This window comes from Podarcis cretensis (assembly GCF_951804945.1).
Source record: "Podarcis cretensis genome assembly, chromosome: 1".
Lineage (NCBI taxonomy): Eukaryota > Metazoa > Chordata > Lepidosauria > Squamata > Lacertidae > Podarcis > Podarcis cretensis.
Window position 1 is genome coordinate 24256939 of NC_137170.1, and position 19183 is coordinate 24276121.

Sequence of the window (19183 nt, forward strand, 5' to 3'; positions counted from 1 at the left end):
TTGCTAATATTATGGGAAGGGAGGAAAAAGCAAGAAGAACAGAAGTACAGAAAGTAGGTCATTGAAGCCTTATACTGCCTACTCTGGCAGGTAGCATCTCTCCAGGATCTTGGGCAGAAGTAGGAATGGTGAAAAACCATTTTGGGCTGCACTTTCAAGTGAATTGATCTAGATATTATTATTATTATTATTATTATTATTATTATTATTATTATTATTTATTATAATTATGAATTATTATTAATTATTACCCCACCCTTCCCCAGCCACTCTGGGCGACTCCCAACAGAATATTAAAAACACGATAAAACATCAAACATTAAAAAAAACTTCCCTAATCAGGGCTGCCTTCAGATGTCTTCTAAAAGTCAGATAGTTTATTTCCTTGACATCTGATGGGAAGGCATTCCACAGGGCAGGAGCCACTACTGAGAAGGCACTCTTCCTGGTTCCTTGTAACCTCGCAGTGAGGGAACCGCCAGAAGGCCCTCAGAGCTGGACCTCAGTGTCCGGGCAGAACGATGGGGGTGGAGACGATCCTTCAGGTATACTGGGCTGAGGCCGTTTAGGGCTTTAAAGGTCAGCACCAACACTTTGAATTGTTTGCACCTCTTGCACTGATACGCAGGTGGGATACAATTACCTTTCCGATTTTGCACTTCTCTAAATCTTGTGATATAGTTATCACTTCATAGCAATACAAAAATGAGTTAAAAGCTATGAACTTTAGGATAAATCGTCTGCAGCAGCGTCATTGGTCACTTGATAATACCAGGAAATAGAGCCTTTAGTGTTGTCGTCCCAGGATTGCGGCATACTCAGCTAATAGAGATTCAGCAGCCGCCTTCTGTTTTAACTTTTAAACCCCTGTTGAAAACTTCTATTCCACCAGGCCTATGCGAGCAATTAAGAATACAATAGTTAATTAATGTCTGCTTTTAACTTTTCAAAATATAGTTTTGCGTCTTTTTGTTGTAAACCGCTTTGATATTTTTAATGATATAGTGGTCTATACATATTTTATTAAAAAAAATACATTTAGAAATGTGCACATTGAGATAAGATGTATATATAAATATTATGTTGTGCTAAAAGATGTATAAAGATAAAAATAGATACAGTCGTACCTTGGTTTTCAAACAGCTTAGTTCTCGAATGTTTTAGCTCCCGAATGCTGCAAATCTGGAAGCGACTGTTCCTGTTTACGAACTACTTTTGGAAGCCTAACGTCCAATGGGACTTCTGCGGCTTCTGATTGGCTGCAGGAGCTTCATGCAGCTAATCAGAATCCGCACTTTGGTTTTCGAACATTTTGGAAGTCGAATGGACTTCCGGAACGGATTCCATTAGACTTCCAAGGTATGACTGTAGTTCAATACCAATTTTCATACAGATTTTTTTTTAAATGTTCAGATTAATGCAGAAATGAGGTAGAATGGACAGAAATAAACACATGTAAAATTGATGTGGACCAGAAATATAGTGGTCCTTAGACAGAGGTCTTTCCCATCACCTGCTTCTTGATCTTTTTAAGCTGGAGATATCAGTGACTGACAAGTGCCTAGGACCAGTGATGCAAAGCACTGAGTTATGGACCCTCCCCTAAATCACTTAGTCACTCAATAAAAGGAATTGACTTTGTACCTCTAAAAACTCAGTAGTGTGGGGCAGAGGAGAAACATCATCATGTAATTTAATCTGAGTTTATTGTTTCTTCGGTGGGCATTCCACAAAGTTCTGTCTATCTCAGGAGCATTCTCCTTGCTTCTGCCAACCTTTCATTTTCCCAATTAAGCAGAAGAATGACTGGTGTAGATCTTCTAAGAAAGAATATGAATGCAAAGTGGTTTAAGCAAATTAATGCTATTAAGGGTTTGGAGAGCAGCTAAAAATGCAAGGTATTGTGATCCAAATATAAGAAGCCTAGAGAGAAAATTTAGTGTTGGCTGTTGAATCTGTATTGCTATAAATCCAGAAATATGAAGGTGGTGCCTTTGAGCACAAATGCAATGTGACAATTTATAGTTGTCAAAAATAGCAAATTGGGTTGAACTGTTAGTTGTTGATCCTAATTACTGCAGTTTTGTTAAATTTCAAAACACCTTTTAAAAATAGCTGTATTTTCATTATTTGATTTGCTGATGATATGAGATCCAAAATAGGTTTTCATAAACAATGTTTCGGTAAATCATTAATAGCACAAAATGTGACACAGCAGTTAATTATTGTATGTAAATGAATCTCGAATAACTTGATTTTTACGGTAATGAATACTCAATTTTTAACAGCATTTTCTGTCCTCAAGAGAACACTGAAGAAGCGCTCTTGCTGCTGCTGATTAGTGAATCTATGGTAAGTGAGCCATTTTTCTTTATGAAGGAACCCTCATTTACATTCCTGCTGTTGCATTATTAACCTTAGTCAACCTTTTCACACCATGATTTACTCCATTTTGAAGACGAGCATATGATGTACCATACTTCAGGCACTCTGTAGGATCCGTACTGCTGCTGGCATTGCCATTGTGGGTGTCTGCAACTGTGTATGTTTTTGAGCTGCCAGAAGTTCCAGGGCTGAAAGGAAATGTCAGTTTTGTTCAAGGGGAATTATACTCTTGATCTATGAAGATGTGTTTTCAAGGCAATATATGAGTACCGTATTTTTCGCTCTATAAGACGCACCAGACCACAAGAGGCACCTAGTTTTTGGAGGAGGAAAACAAGAAAAAAAATATTCTGAATCTCAGAAGCCAGAACAGCAAGAGGGATCGCTGCGCAGTGAAAGTAGCAATCCCTCTTGCTGTTCTGGCTTCTGGGATAGCTGCGTAGCCTGCATTCGCTCCATAAGACCCACACACATTTCCCCTTACTTTTTAGGAGGGAAAAAGTGAGTCTTATAGAGCAAAAAATACGGTAGTTAAGCTTCTAAAAGCAGAGTGTTCCTTATCTGCCACTTTGAAAACCTACTCTGGTGACTGATTCCCTTGATTCACTTATTTTTATTGACTCAAATCATTGGCCATCATCAGCGTCTTTTTAAAAAGCCAGACAACTATGAGTGTGAAGTCTTGTTGAAAAGTAAAGGACATGGTGATCTTGTCCCCTGGTCGGTTATAAAAGTAAATTATCTACTAATTTAGATCTAAAACCCTACAGAGGAATATGTTTAGAGAAATTCATCTTTATTGTTTAATGCATCCACCAGGTGAATAAACAGATGCCATATGTACTGTTCTTCTTGTGGAGGGAGGTTGTTCAGCGTCTTTTCATGTTTTTAAACATCTCAGGTATTCTGCATCTCAGGTATTTATGGTAGTTGTGATGCAGCATCCCTTGAGAAAAGCAGTTCCTTCATCCACAGCAACGAAAATTTGAATTTGCTATTCCATTTTGGAGAACCCCAAGCATGGGACTTGGGTTTATGTTTTGCTTCACTGATCCTCTCTTCTCGTTTTTGGTCTTGCTATCCAGGCTAATCGTGATGCTGTGCTGAGCAGAATACCAGAACATAAAAATGATCGCATCATCAGTTTGCAAAGTGCGTCTGTAGTCTATGACTTGCTTACCATTGCCTTGGGAAGAAGAGGTCAATATGAAATGTTATCAGAGGTAGGCTGTGACAACTGACCAATGACTCCAAGGCCCAGAGGTTCACCTAGGCGACATTCTGGGTTGAGAGCATATGAAAAGTTAACTCGCCAATTCAGCATAGCATGGCGCAATCTGTGTATCATTCAGCTGAATGTTGACTTTGGTGAATATAATACAAATACTATCTTAGAGATAACAGTCATTGTGTAATGTGGACACAAATAATGGAATGTAATTCATAATCAGTGCAGCTACACATTTCTTCAGCTAGATGATTGTAGTGTTTTTGTTTGGCATGCTTTGTCGCAAATTAAACAGTTTGATTCAGGTTCACACTGCTCTATAGTTAGGAGACTTTATTACTTGTTCAGTACCAATTTGCTTAGCTGGGTATTTGAGTGATCCCACCTCGTGACTGTCTTTAAGATGTTATAGCAAATAAGGTGAGAGAGCTGACAGATAAGTATTTTTTTTAGTATGTAACAGGAATGCTTTTGTCTAGCTTACTGATGCAAAATTTAGCAGCTACAGCTTAACAGAAGCCAGTTTTTAAAGACCATTTACTACTAATATTGAGCCAACTTCAGTGGCTTTTGAGTTGTTTCCAGGCCCAGTTCAAACTGCTGGATTTTATCTTTAAAGGCTTAAATGGTTTTGAACCTAGGTATCTTACATTCTGGCTTTCCCCATAGATTGTTAGTTGAATTCTCTGTCTGGCTAGTGTCAACATGTATACCCCAATGAAGTTTCTGCACATTTTAAAAGTAATGTGAGTTGAAAGTTGAGATTTTGAAACCATGTTACCTTGATAGGCTTTTCTGTTTCCTTGCTGCCAAAGTGAGTCATTGTATGTCCAACCTTTATTTTATGAGAATCACCATAGTGATTCAAAGCCTGGTTGAAGAAAAAGTCGCCATCACATTAGGCAAAACCAACTTGGATGTTTTCATTGCCTTCTTATAACTAGATTCTGTGATAAAAACAATATTGCGAATGAATTCTGAGGGTGTTTTTGTTTTTTGTTTTGAGAAAAAAATCATATACATGCAGAGTCCTGTTATTTTCTAAGGTTACAATGGTATACAAGCTTACCTGAGAGTAATACTTACAGAATTCTGGGGGACTTGCCTCAGAATAGACATAACATTGTTTTAGAGTATTTGAAGTAACTTTTAAATTGGCATTTATTAAAAATAAATTAAAATTTATCAACTTTTCTTTAAAAAGCCAAGTTAAGTGTGTGTGTATGAATAGATATTCAAATATATATATATAGACCAAGTTAAAATTATTTAACACCCCTGAATTCTCAAAGCAAGGGAGGAAAATGGTATGCTGTACACACATCAGGGTTGCTATTACTAACAACTGTGTAAAAACATAGTACTGTTACTAATGCTAGAACTTATCTCTGTGACTACATAATAAATGGCCTACCTAGAAGATGAAGATGTGGGGAAATGACCGTATCAGGTCAGAAAATTTGAATGGTCCCAGTTCACTACTTTAGCTTGGCCTTTTTGTTGTTGTTGTTGTTGTTGTTATGGCTGAGTGTTGGTGAATCAAATATTTCAACTTTAAGTTCTATATTGTGAAAAACAATATAGGGGAAATACTTGCGAGGGGAAATACTTTAATCTTGCCATTTAAAAACAAATCAATGGTTCACAGCAAGTAGATGCAGAACTTGGACTGATGCATGCAGCTGTGAGCGACTGAGCAACTCAAGCAAAACTTTGCATGAAATTATTCAGAGTATACTTGCCAGGAGATCACCATGATGGTTACAGTAGCTGGTTTCCTTTTTGCAAAAAGATGACCTACATTTCTCACTTTTCCCATTTGGATCATGCACTGTTGCTTTGAAAGGTCGTATCTGTAACCTTGAACCTACTTTGGAACTTTCTTGTTACACTTCCCTTGACTTTTTCCTTTTACCTTACTCTTTTTACGGACACAGATAAAGCCAGCTTGTGCTTTGTCCTCCTGATCTGTGTTCTATTGATTCCGTTGTCTTGATCAGTAGAGCTTTTGAACTGGAATAAATCTGAGATTTCAGAAGCTGTGCACTTTGTGACCTAAAGTGTTTGAGAGAGGCTCCCCCCCGCCCCCCGGCTGCATCAGTCTCAGCATGAAGAGTTTTTATGAAGTGGCTTAAGGAATATGCTAGGAGTTAAGGGGAAAAGAGAGGGAGGGAAGAAGAGACACGAGAGAATGATCTCTCCAGTGCTATGAACGATCTGTTGGGGAAATTAAGTTTGGGTTTACAGCGGTACCTCTAGTTACAAACTTAATTCATTCTGGAGGTCCGTTCTTAACCTGAAACTGTTCTTAACTAGAGGCGTGCTTTCACTAATGGGGCCTCTTGCTGCCGCTGCGCTGCCGGCGCACAATTTCCGTTCTCATCCCGGGGCAAAGTTCTCAACTTGTGGTAACTCTTCCAGGTTAGCAGAGTTTGTAACCTGAAGCGTTTGTAACCTGAGGCGTTTGTAACTGAAGGTACTACTGTACTTTAAATGTGAAAATTTCAAAAGAAGGGAGGATTTGCATTCTTTGATAAAGAGAAGCTAAGTTGCACATACAGTGGTAGCTCAGGTTACAGACACTTCAGGTTACAGACACTTCAGGTTACAGACTCCGCTAACCCAGAAATAATACCTCAGGTTAAGAACTTTGCTTCAGGATGAGAACAGAAATCATGCAGCAGTGGCAGTGGGAGACCCCATTAGCCAAGGCGGTACCTCAGGTCAAAAACAGTTTCATGTTAAGAACGGACCTCCAGAACGAATTAAGTTCTTAACCTGAGGTACTACTGTAATTTTACAGAATCACCATCCCAAAAAGAGGGAAGAGGAAGGAGAGGCATGAGTAGTATATTGTTTATTTTATTTTTTATTTTTTATTTTTGTTGGAAATTTTATTTACAACATAACATAAACCCCCCACCCCTCAAAAAACAGAAATACAATAAACATAACATACAACAAGTAGTATATTGTTTAAAGCCCTCAAACCAGTCTACCTCCTTCCCCACAGACCCTCTTGAGAGTTAAGAGCAGCTGAAGGGGTCTCTTGGTTCTTCTACTCTCAGAAGCTTGGGGGGGGGGGGTGGCAGCCTGGAAGAAGACATTTTCTGTGACGTTTTCTGTTGTGGAATTCCCTCCCCACAGAGATGTGTATTTTACATTCCCTATCCAGCTTTTGGGGAGTGCAGAAGACTCATGTCTTTTCCCTTGCCTCTGACACCTGATACATGTGCTTTCAGGACCTGCCTTATTCCTAGGGCTGCAATTTGTGTTTACTGGGAGCTGCTGGTGAAGGGCGGATAATAAGTGTAATAGTAATAATAAAAAGAAAAGTGATAACAACAGAAAGCAGGATTCACTCCATATTTTGTGGGCCCCAGGCAAGAGATCTGCAGTATGCCCAGCCCATCCATTTTCTATCTCCAATGCTAGGGATAGGGATCTTTGTCCTCTAAGGGCCAAATACCCTTGGAAGAAACTGCTTAGGGTCCGCATGTACAGAGTAGGTGGGGCCAGAAGAAACAAGCACCCCATTCTTGTACACATTGCGTTCCCACACATCGCATTCTCTCTCTTGTACATTGACTTACATCTTTCTTCTTTGGCAATCACTCGTGGCTGAGTAAGATTGTCTTCCATAAACATAGTTTTAACAATGGGTCCGTAAGTGACTGTGGAGGCCAATTCTGGATCCACACATCCTTCCACAGTGGGGACATTGGTTTCCAGGTGGGAGTTGATCACGGTGTGGGTTTGCCAAGCGTGCCTTCCTCCTAGCATGTTTCTCCCTTGCGTCCTGAGTTCGAGTGTCTTCCAAGCCCATTACACCTTTGGTAAAGGCTGTTCTCCAACTGGAGCGCTCGCAGGTCAGTGTTTCCCAGTTGTCAGTGTTTATACTACATTTTTTTAGATTTACCTTGAGGCAGTCTTTAAACCTCTTTTGTTGACCACCAGCATTACGCTTTCCATTTTTAGCGATTGGCTAAGATTTCATCTCTGTGCACTGAGAAAGTAGAACCCATAGAAAGAAAAGGCAGTGATCTAGCCATGCACAAAACTTCCTTCATGGCTTATGTGCATCCACATGAAGATACCCTTCTGCTTTGTTCCTTCCAGCACACAAGTGGGTGAACCGTTATGTGCAATCCTAGAAACCTATGGCTAACGGTTTACAAACAAGCCGGAATATTAAGCCATGGCTTGAAGTTATTAAGTTATTTCTTTGGTGTGTGAAGAAAGCCCAATACCTTGTGGAAGGAGACCTGCGAGATGGGTTCATATTGTGCTGTGGAGAAAAAAAATAGGTTAGCCGAAAACGTATTAAAAAAAGAAAATCCCAAGTTACAATTGTAATAAATTTGCCTTCTTTGGGTTAATGCAGTGATGTGTACTTCATGAGTCATAAAAATGTAAAAGTAGCCCTTAGTTTTTTGCATTCTGCAATATTACTTTTATTGCAATTTTATTTTATTGAAAGGTTTATTTAATTGTTGCTCGTTTGTATAGCACTTGCAAAAAGCCGAGTGCCTTATAATTTTATATTTATTTCCAGGCTACTCCTGGAAAGATGCACGCTATCACTTTAACTGAAACTGGGTGTTGTTTCTTCTTGTTTTAGTGCTTGGAAAGAGCAATGAAATTTGCGTTTGAAGAATTCCATCTTTGGTATCAGTTTGCACTGTCCTTAATGGCAGCAGGAAAAGTAGGTCTCTTTGCAGATTTTGTTTTATTGAGGTCTGCGACTTATAATGTGGGCTGCAATCCTGCACATGCTAAATCAGTGGTGTTTTAGGGGGTTGTACTTGGGTGCAGGATTGGAGCTTTAACTCCATTTAACACCAAAGAACTCTAAGTCACGTTTACTGTCTTTGTGCAAGACTGAATATAATTTCAGTATGGCAAACACTTTCATATGCTCACTGTTTAGCTTAGCATACTGCTGAAAGAGGTTGAATTCATTTTTTTTTTTGTTTATTTCAAGTGACTTGAAACTTTTTAGCAATAATCTACTAAAATTAATCCCTGCAGGAGATGTGTTTTCTTCAGTCACTGTCTCTGTCCAATGTGTTATTCAGAAATTCTTCCCTATTTTCTTTTAATTGAGAAAAAAGGTTGATAACTAGATGGATAGAAATATGAAATGGCATTCGTTGGTTACCTGGTTTTGAACTATTCCCTCCCTTCCATTCCCTTTTCTTTAGAGCAGCCTCTTCACTCATAAATGTGAAAGAAATGGAACATAAATTGTGCTGAAAAAAACAGCCATAAAGGGGAGGTATTTTGTGGTAGTTCTTGCTAATATTTGGTAATATTATTAAATAATATTAAATAATATTAAATAAAATACCAGACTATTTTATTTTAATCCACTGTGGCAGTGTTCCTCCATCTCTTAAATACAACTTCCTGGCTTGTCTGCGGCTTGGAAATTAGACATGTAGCCTGGATCCCACCATGTTTGGTAGCCTGGCTGTGTTGCACAGGAGACAATACCTGTTCCATTCTCTAAAAAAAAAAGATACCCACAATCAGATTTGTGGGTATTGATCCTATCATGGAATTAAACTAATGCCTTTTATTTGAAATTTGTTTAGAATTCTTTTGTTACAGCTTGGAAGGGGCTTAAATGGCAAAATGCAAAATTCTTACTATATTCCGCTACCCTGGTTGTCTTATCCCGAGACATGTTTTTGTACAGTCTGCTCGAGCTGTGAAGGTCTTGAAAGAGTGTATACGGTTGAAACCGGATGATGCCACAATCCCACTTCTTGCTGCCAAATTATGTATGGGATCCCTTCATTGGGTAAGTTGTTTATTAGTTCTCTTGAGTCAAGAAAAATGGGTATTTAAAGAAATATGCACACATGCCATTGCTTTGCTTTTGATCCAGCATGATTTATATTCAACGGAAATGTGATTCCTTCTGCCAGGTCAAAATATCAAAATTCAAAGAATATATCAGATTGAAAAGAATATACTTTCAAAAGAGTGTTTAGATCCCCAAACACTGCCACGATAATTTTAGAATTTTTGAGTACCCTTAGTTGAGTGTCCAGCTAATTTCTAGAGATGGGTAAACTTAGTTCAGATTGGAAAAGGGTTGGTAATTGCAGGTAGCGTTGGAGAATGCTAAAATATATACGTTGATAAAAGCTGTAAATTGACTTGCAATTATGGTGCATGAGCGACTCTTTGGGATAAATGAATACTCTCAAGAACTGGGATGTGCAAGTTGGGAAGCAGCATGTTGGTTGGATTAGATAACCCTATCATTCTGTGTTGCCCGGGCAAAGGGGGTGATTCTTTAAAAATTCATGTGATTGCTCAAAAGATTAATAAAAATGTATCAGTTAAAAAAAATGTATTCCACACCAAGCACACTGTTACAGATCATCCACAGTTAACCAAACATATGAGAATAATCTCCAAAAAAGTAGCAGTTTTCAAAATTGTTTCATATTTGGTTTATTGTTCACAAGGTAGGACCCCATCCCTCTGTTCATAGTCAGCTAGATTTTCTTTCTTAAAGGCCACTTTTACATGATGCATACTCTTGACCCTCCTCCGCTTTAAGGTGGATAATAATAATAATAATAATAATAATAATAATAATAAATTTTTATTTATACCCCGCCCTCCCCAGCCAAGGCCGGGCTCAGGGCGGCTAACAAGCAATAATAAAAATAAGTTGAATGAATACAACTTAAAAACAAAATTAAAATACAACATTAAAATATTGAAATATTGAAACATTAAAATATTAAAATGTAGCCTCATCGCAGGAGGAGAAAGGAAAAGAAAAAAGAAAGAGGGGGAGGGAATCAAATTGGCTCCAAGCCAAAGGCCAGGGGGAACAACTCTGTCTTACAGGCCCTGCAGAAAGAAATCAGATCCTGCAGGGCACTGGTCTCATGAGGCAGAGCGTTCCACCAGGCCAGAGCCAGTGTTGAAATGGCCCTGGCTCTGGTTGAAGCTAATCTAACTTCCTTAGGGCCCGGGACCACTAGGGTGTTGCTATTTATGGACCTTGAGGCTCTCCGTGGGGCATACCGGGAGAGGTGGTCCTGTAGGTACGAGGGTCCTAGGCCGTGAAGGGCTTTAAAGGTCAAAACCAGCACCTTAAATCTGACCCTGTACTCCACTGGGAGCCAGTGCAGCTGGAAAAGCACTGGGTGAATATGCTCCCATGGCAGAGACCCCGTGAGGAGCCTCGCTGCAGCATTCTGCACCCGCTGGAGTTTCTGGGACAGCTTCAAGGGCAGCCCCGTGTAGAGCGAATTACAGTAGTCAAGCCTCGAGGTGACCATCACATGGATCACTGTGGCCAGGTCGGGGCGGAAAAGGTAAGGGACCGACTGCTTGATGCGGCAAAGGTGGAAAAATGTCGCCTTGGCTGTTGCTGTAACCTGCGCCTCCATGGAAAGGGAGGCGTCAAGGATTACACCCAAACTCTTAACGGAAGGCACTAATTGGGCCCCCGCAAGAGAAGGGAGTTGGTCCCTCATCCCCATGCCATCCCGACCCAGCCATAGGACCTCTGTCTTCGAAGGATTTAGTTTCAATCGGCTCCCACGAAACCATCCAGCCACAGCTTCCAAGCATCTGGTCAGTGTGTTCGGGGCTGAGTCGGTGTGGCCATCCATCAGCAGATAGAGCTGAGTGTCATCAGCATATTGGTGGCAGCCCAGCCCAAGGCTCTGGACAATCTGGGCAAGGGGGCGCATAAAGATGTTATTGGATGCAAGCATTTCCAAATTGGAGATTCCGGACCAAAACTGATTGATAAAGTCAGGACAGAAAAATATCCTGGCAGCCTTCTATAAATACCCTATTCTATACTTGTGCCTACCCATTCATCACTGCGGATGGCAGTCCAATTAATCTAACATTTAAGCAGACCCCCTTTGAAATAGATATGTGACCATTGGGAGTGAACACGGTTCTGTCTATTAACTAGTCTCATATAAATCTGTGCTTTTGTTTTTAGTTAGAAGAAGCAGAACGGTTTGCCAGAATGGTGGTTGATATGGGGGACAAAACATCAGAATTCAAAGCGAAAGGTTTCTTAGCCCTGGGATTGACTTACAGCTTACAAGCTACAGATGGTAAGTATATCAGTTTATAAGGGTAAAGTGTCAACAAGATAGAGCATTTAGAAATATGTCAAACAGTCAAAAGGATTCATTGTATGTCCATTTTTTAATTTTTTTTTTAAAAAATGCTTGGTCTGAAGTCTCTGCTGAATATGACTAATTAAATCCTGTTTTTAGCTTCTTTGCGAGGGATACAAGAGGTCCTGCAGCGAAAGGCTCTTCTTGCATTTCAAAGGTGAGTGGGTGTTAATCTTTTCATTCAGCTGTAGATAATGAAAAAACCTTATGTGTATTTTTTAAAAGAGATATTTATAAATGATTATGTAATGCGGATTTTACCTCTGGGAGTCTGCGTGCATGAGTACAGAACATATTGCGTTAACATTTGCTTCATCAAGTAGTGCTGGCAAATCCTTTGGAATCAGACTGGATTTCCTCTGATTTCATTATTAAAGATATTTTTGTTATCAGCTAGTAGAGAATAATGTTTGCACAACATCTGTTTAAAGAATGACACTTTGTCTGAATACACATTTTGTTCCAGAAGAAGAAAATGTAGCTCTGAATAGCATTCCAAAAATTGACAGAATATACTGTATATGATATTGATGTTGTTTTATTAAATTGGTTTAAAGTATTTATTGTTCATTCATTCAGGGACTTAAACCCTCTTATTCTAAGAGGTTATGAGAAAATGTAATGTCTTCACCATGACTTGGAATGTGGCTCATGAATTCTCATAAAGCAGAAGGATGAAAATAGTATAACTTAAGCGTTATTGGTTCTCTATTAGCTTCCTAGAGACTATTAGCTTCCTAGAGACATATTATCTTCAATCACAACTTCTAGCTCCTTAACTATGTACACAGGCAGAATAGTTGCATGAGCAAAGAATTAGGGCAGATCCATTCGATAGTAACAGGATTGTAAGCCGTCTCTAAATTTAATTTGTACCTCAAGCAAGATAGTGATTGACTGATTGGTGCCCTTAATAAATAAATAAATTTACATTTTTATGTAAATAGAGGCCCCACACCCGATAGAACTTGAACTTCCTGATCTAATTATTTTAATTGTTCTTTCTGATGTTTTAATTGTTTAGTAAAGCACAGCTGAAATTAAGGCATAAGGACTACGCTGTAATGTTTGCTACAGGACAGGGTGAACATGCTTTTTTATGGGGAAAAATATTCTGAGTTAGAAGGCTTCTGGAGAAATTCCTTTCTGACTCTATTCATGACCCTCCAGCAGTGGAAAATATGGATTTAGCTATCATATACAATTTCTTGCTACAGATGGCATCACCTCTGTCATCTCTTGTACCATAGCAGGCATTTGTGCAAGCAGTATTAAGTCTGGATTATTTCTGGGCTATTTACAGAGGTCTGAAATTGATGGGTGTCATATAGATCAGTGGGCAGCTGCCAGATGGTAACAACTTTAAGTCAGTCCTAGCTTTAACTGGATTTTTGAAACAGTAACCTACAAGATAAAATCTCTGTATCCCATTATTAATTCAATGAGCTGCCTATTTATCAGTTTTTTAATTCACTTCTTAAAAATAGAATAAAATGTTAAAGGTCCCCTGTCCCTTAACCTCAGAAGCTATTCTTCCTACTTCAAGAATATTATTACTTCACTGCATATTTTGCTTGTGAGCACTAGACAATGGAAACCTTGAAATATGGTCCCTGGAAAATGTGTGAAAGTGTTTTCATCTGCCATCTTCCCTAGATGTTCCAAATATTTGATTTTGCATTTATGTATGTGTGATGGGATGATGAGCTGCTTGTGCGTAAAGCTTAGTCCCTCAGAGTTTGGCCTGGTTATCAAAGCTCTGTCTATAGCGGAGCCCCTTAAACATGACTCCCTCAATCGCTGGCAGAATCCGACAGTGGGCGTTTGCGGAAACGCTTCCAGCACAGAAGCTCCTTAACGGAAACGCGTCTTCGGGATTCTCGGCGCGACAGTTTCCGGCGAGGGGTGGGTGTCCCTATAGGAGGTCCTGAAACTTCCCCACCGTTTTCGCTGGAAGTCTCTCTGAGTCATCCCTCCGATTCACTTTCCCTTGGAGCTCCTTCTCTCCCCCTGCTGGTTCCCTCCTCTGCTGCCGAGTCTCTCCTAACCTCCGTGAGCCCTTCCACCGCCTGCCCTTCCGATGGCAGTTCCCTGACAGTATGTATTCAAATATCCAACGTCTGCAGCCCACAGGTTCCCCACTCTGAACTAGAGACTTACTTTGCAAAGCTGGGGTAGAAGACCCAGTGGAGAGTCATGAAAAATATGAGGACTCTCTTTCTTCTAGTTCACCTTTGCCTCTCCTGCCTTACACCCTGTCAATTTGCTCCTTTTTTGTTTTTAACACCCACCACATGCAAAATGATGGAATAAATAAAAGCAGAGATCCTCACATGAACTGTATTGTTAATAATTAGGCTGATGGCTGTAATGCTATGGTTTAAGATGGAGCTGCTAGGAAGGCTGAGGAGTAGTGTTAGATTCCTGCTCAGGAACACAATTCCACTGGTAGATCAGATATCAGCAGTATAAATACAAAGGTAAACCTGGACATTTAAAGTGACTTGATGGTCTAAATACATTTACTATTTTTCAGGGCTCACATCTTGTCTCCAACTGATCACCTGGCAGCATTTTATCTAGCTTTACAGTTTGCTATATCCCGACAGGTGAGTTCTGAAATTATCACGTTACTGGGGCTTTTTCCATATTTTTCAGCAGAATCTATATGCTGGTGAGGGAGGGGGTCAGCAAAAAAAAATCCCTACAGGGGGATAATTAGGAAAGTATAAATAAGCTGTATTAGTTAATGATCATCTGTACATTCATATTTATTCTTGATCTTCCTGTTTCTAAGAAGTGGAACGAACGTTTTCTTCGCCCACCAAGAAGTGCAAAGAACAGTTTGAGGTCCTTCGTACCTTGAAAACAAGGGTCTTATGCTGAGATGTTTAAGAAGAACTGGAGATATCTTTGGGATGTATCTAGCCTTCAGAGTCCAGAAGCACAAAGGCTTTGATATTTTTACTCAGCCTTCTTCTCTGTCCTGCAAACCCCATCCCAACATGAAATCCAGTCCCTTGCTGCCTTTCTATTTTAAGGAAATCCCCTCTCATTCTCTTGAGAGAGTTGTAGGGTGCTTCCAGATGGGGGCCTTCTGTTGCAAATGGGTCATTCATATCAAACTTTTCTGAGTGTACATCTGTCATGTTACCTTCCACACATTCTCATTTTTCAGCCATTGATATTTATGGCTGCTCTGTTTCTTGCTGTCCATACCAGTGTCTAAAACTTGGCATTTTTGTATGGGTGGGATTTTTTTCTTGTCTCCCCTTCCCCCACCATTATTTTATTCCATTCTGGATATGTGACCAGATGTTTCTATAACTGTGCTCCTTTAAATACCGTATTTTTCGCTCTATAACACGCACCCGACCATAACACGCACGTAGTTTTTAAAGGAGGGAAATCCGTAGGCATGCCACCCGTAGGCATTCCCTCCATAACACGCACAGATATTTCCCCTTACTTTCTAGGAGGAAAAAAGTGAGTGTTATGGTGCAAAAAATACGGTAACTGAGGTCTTACGCATGAGTGCTAAAGAGGTTTTGCGCAAAACCTCTGTATTAAAGCCTGATGTATGTTCCACAGTTACAGTGGTGGTAGCACTGAAGCAATGGGCACCACTGATGTTTCCAGCAGTGTTTTTCTTGAGACCTCACTCATCCCCAACCATGTGGTGTAGTTAGAACCACTCCATGTTCATCAGAAACAAAACCACACTACTCCTTTTGGACGGCATGGGTTTGTTCCGAGGACAAATTTTTGGATGACTACCAACACCAGCCAAAATGGTGGCCCCCTGTATAATTATGCTTGTTTCTTGAAGATTATTTGATGTTTTAATTTGTTACATAAAATGCGACAAAGCTGAATTTTGTTGAGTCAGAAGAAAATCTGTTAAGTTGCAAAAATCCCGACGCCTGAAACACCAAAGCTTGTTCCAAGTTGCTTTGTGTTTTGAGTGCAAAGGGAAAATTTTAAAGTTTATTTTAGGAAGCTAATAGGAATCACATACTTTGGCTACTTTTCATTGCCAGTGAGCAGCAAGATCATCAGTGCTTGACACTTTATTGAACAGTTTTGTGTGTGTGTGTGTGTGTGTGTGTGTGTGTGTGTGTGTGTCTGTCTGTCTGTCTGTCTGTCTGTGTTTTCCCCCAGCAGTGAATATTTCCTTGGTGGAGGCACTTTCGATTCTCATTTCTTCCTAATCTCGAAAAGCAGGGGAATTATACTGTATGTGATAAGAATAACCCATTTCAACTTTTCTTTCAAATAGATACCAGAAGCTTTAGGATATGTTCGTCAAGCTCTTCAGCTTCAAGGAGACGATGCTAACTCTCTGCATCTCCTTGCCCTCTTGCTGTCAGCTCAGAAACACTATCACGATGCTCTGAATATCATTGACATGGCCTTGAGCGAATACCCAGAGAACTTTATGTGAGTACGGTTTTTGGGAGTTTTTTTTTTGTAGTTTCTATGCATATGCGTGCTTAGTATGAGACAAAATTTAAACCCTTGAAATGACTGAGCCATTTTTGGTCTTTCAAATTTTGTGCAATGCATTTCTTCTTTTTTCCAGAAGGCTATATCTTTCAAACTTGGTGAATAGCAATGTGATATTCTGCTTCCTCAATTCTTATTTTTCATTGTATTGGGTTAGCTTTTGCTGCAAAGTAATATTCACAGGCCTTACATGATACACAGAATGAAAACGACAAGCTCTCATCTTCTCCTTTTCTGTTTTTGAAAGAAACATCATGACCTCCCTTTGCAAAGTTGATGGGTTCCTTGGAGTAGATTATCTTGCTGCTTTTCTCAATGTATCATGATAAATAAATGAGAATAAAGAGCCACATCACAAAACAGCTGAGTGGCAAATAGCACTCATTCAGCAGACGTGTGCACATCGGTGTGCTTAAAATGTCACTGATTCTTATCATTCTGTAAAAACAAGTAGTGTATCAGAGTGGTTATGAACATGATCTGTGAGTCGGAAGTTCCTGGTTCAAATATTAACTCAGTTTTGAGCTCATTTAATGGCTTTAAGCAAGCCGCCGTCTTCCACCTTTATTCCCTACCCCTGTAACCTGCTGTGTGTCGTAGTATTGGCCTGCCTTATAGGGGTGTTGTAATGAGAAAAATGTATGTGCTTAGGAATAAGTGTTATATTTCTACCTGGTGGTAGTGTAATACTATTAAAATAAATGTAAATATTGAAACACCGCCCCCCCCTCAAGTGTAAATCTCTGTTTCTGCTTCTGAGGGCTGAATTTCATGACAGGCAGAGCTCTAGGAAACCCCAGTATAAGAACATAAGAGCCCTGCTGGATCAGGGTGCAGTGCTTACATAAGCTTGTTTTTTTTTGTGGGGAACTGGTTAATGATGGGCTATGGCAGTTTATAAGCTTTGGGTTTATTTACAGATATTCAGGTTGAACATATGTGGGAGCACAGCATTAACGCTCCCAACGGCAGCATCAGATCTCCAGTGTGAGACAGGCAAGACCCCAAAACACTGTTAGCTTTCAAAGCCCAAATCTGCTCATTCTCCTTCTCTGCTGGCCTCCGGCTCAGATTTGACTCTGGGCTCAGACCTGACAACTGCAATCTGTTGTTTCTCCTTACGCCATTGAACCTCTGCATAGTATTGGACTGCAAGTTATTTAGTGGCCATATGCTATTCTTGAGTTTAAAAAGTCACTATATCATTTGGCTGCGGCAGCATCTCTAGAGATTGGTAGAGAGAAGGGAAAACAGCTTAATGTTTTGGGATTGAAAAATGAACCACTCTACTGCAAAATTATTGTTTTTCCACCTTAGTGTTATCATGGCATTCTGTCTTTGGTTAAACTTGTATTAATTTTTTTTCCTCTTTCATTACTAATGACTATCAGAAAATATGGTCATCATTACTAATGAACATCAGAAAAATATGGTCTCCTGGTGGACAAATATCAAACTAGAAACTCTGCTTCAAGTAGACATCTGTCAGATGTTGCTTGTGTTGTTTTAAAAAGACCCTTAATACATTTATTTACTTCAGTTTTTATTGCTCCAAGTCTCTATGGAGAAGCAAAGGAATAGTTGTTAAAAAGAATGGGTAATGATTTGCTTTCCATCATAGCTTTCAAATATTTTTTAGGACACTGAAGATTTATCACTAAAGGTATTACCGCAGATCAGGGGCACATTTACATGGCATCACTGTTGGTTCTCATTGATATTACTCCTTTCCTTATTTGTGTAAGCAGATAACTGTTTTGAAATAGGGCCATTAAGATTAACTGGTTTTTAGTTGTGCCTGAAATTCCTTCTGCAAGTATTAAATTTATCAGAAAAAAACAGGGTCAGATTCTTCACATATGCTAAAGATGTAAGTCATGCTGCTTGGGTTCAAGTTGTTTATCTGACTTTTGTGCTGAGAGTTTCTGCCTGCTCATAGCCATTACCAAAAACCAGCCCAGTAATATTCCATCCTACTATTGAACTATAGGAATACTGGTAGTAACAATCTTTAATCCATCATAAGGTGTTGTAATGATAGTACACACGTGAAAGGACACAGTTCTTTGCTTTTTTACTTTGTTTTGATCCTAGTTTATAGTTGTTTAATGCTGTATTATAATTGTTTTTAAAGCTGTTTCGTTTTGTGAGCCAGCCTGAGAATAACTTATCATTATGTGGTGCCGCATAAATAATGTCAAATAAATAAGTAGAAAATAGTATAGCCCTTGTCTCCCAGAGTGCTTCTTTTGAGAAGTTTTTTTTAAAAAATAAAATAAAAAATCAGCATTTCTACACCTGCAATCTATGTGGGGACCATGCCACTTTCCATACTGTTGGTTGCTTGTTGAAACAACAGAGAAGGGACTTACAGGATCTTTCTCAAACTGCAAGTGCAGTCAGCCATAATGCCAAACCATGGTTTGTAAAACAAAACTGTCATTAGGTATTATTCCAGCTTACAAACTATGGTTTGCAAGGGGCTGCCAGTGTTGCAGATGTAACCGTGATTTGCTGTTATGACTGAATTCACAAGCTGTTGACTATCCAAAATTAGTGCCATTGTTTATGTCAAAAGTCTGCTGCATCGTGGACTTATGAAACTGAATGTTGATTGTTTTATCTTCTGCTTTTTATTATTTTGCTTTTATTGTTTGAGTGTATTATTTTATTACATTTTTATGTTCTCATGTGAAAGGTGGGGTATAATATGTTAAGTCCTAGATCTGGATGAGTAGCTGCTATTTTTTTAGCTACGTCTGTATTCTGCAAACAGCTGTCTGATACATACTTCTGATACACAAATAGGTGTTTTCGGTGGAGCCCACAGTCTGTAGAATTGATGCCCTCTAATAGAGAGGGTTTTGGTTAAGGGGTGGTACATGACTGG

At 39.4% G+C, this 19183-nt stretch overlaps 1 protein-coding gene across 3 annotated transcripts in view; it reads left to right on the forward strand.

Moving 5' to 3' along the window:
* TTC7B (tetratricopeptide repeat domain 7B) overlaps positions 1-19183 on the forward strand; it is a 103383-nt gene that overhangs the window by 43103 nt on the left and 41097 nt on the right. For all 3 annotated transcript variants that reach the window (XM_079948032.1, XM_079948033.1, XM_079948034.1), the window contains exons 8-15: positions 2289-2352; positions 3471-3608; positions 8235-8318; positions 9315-9419; positions 11604-11721; positions 11887-11944; positions 14324-14396; positions 16067-16227. In XM_079948032.1, coding sequence (XP_079804158.1) covers positions 2289-2352; positions 3471-3608; positions 8235-8318; positions 9315-9419; positions 11604-11721; positions 11887-11944; positions 14324-14396; positions 16067-16227 — 801 coding nt within the window. The remainder of the gene's footprint in view (positions 1-2288; positions 2353-3470; positions 3609-8234; positions 8319-9314; positions 9420-11603; positions 11722-11886; positions 11945-14323; positions 14397-16066; positions 16228-19183) is intronic.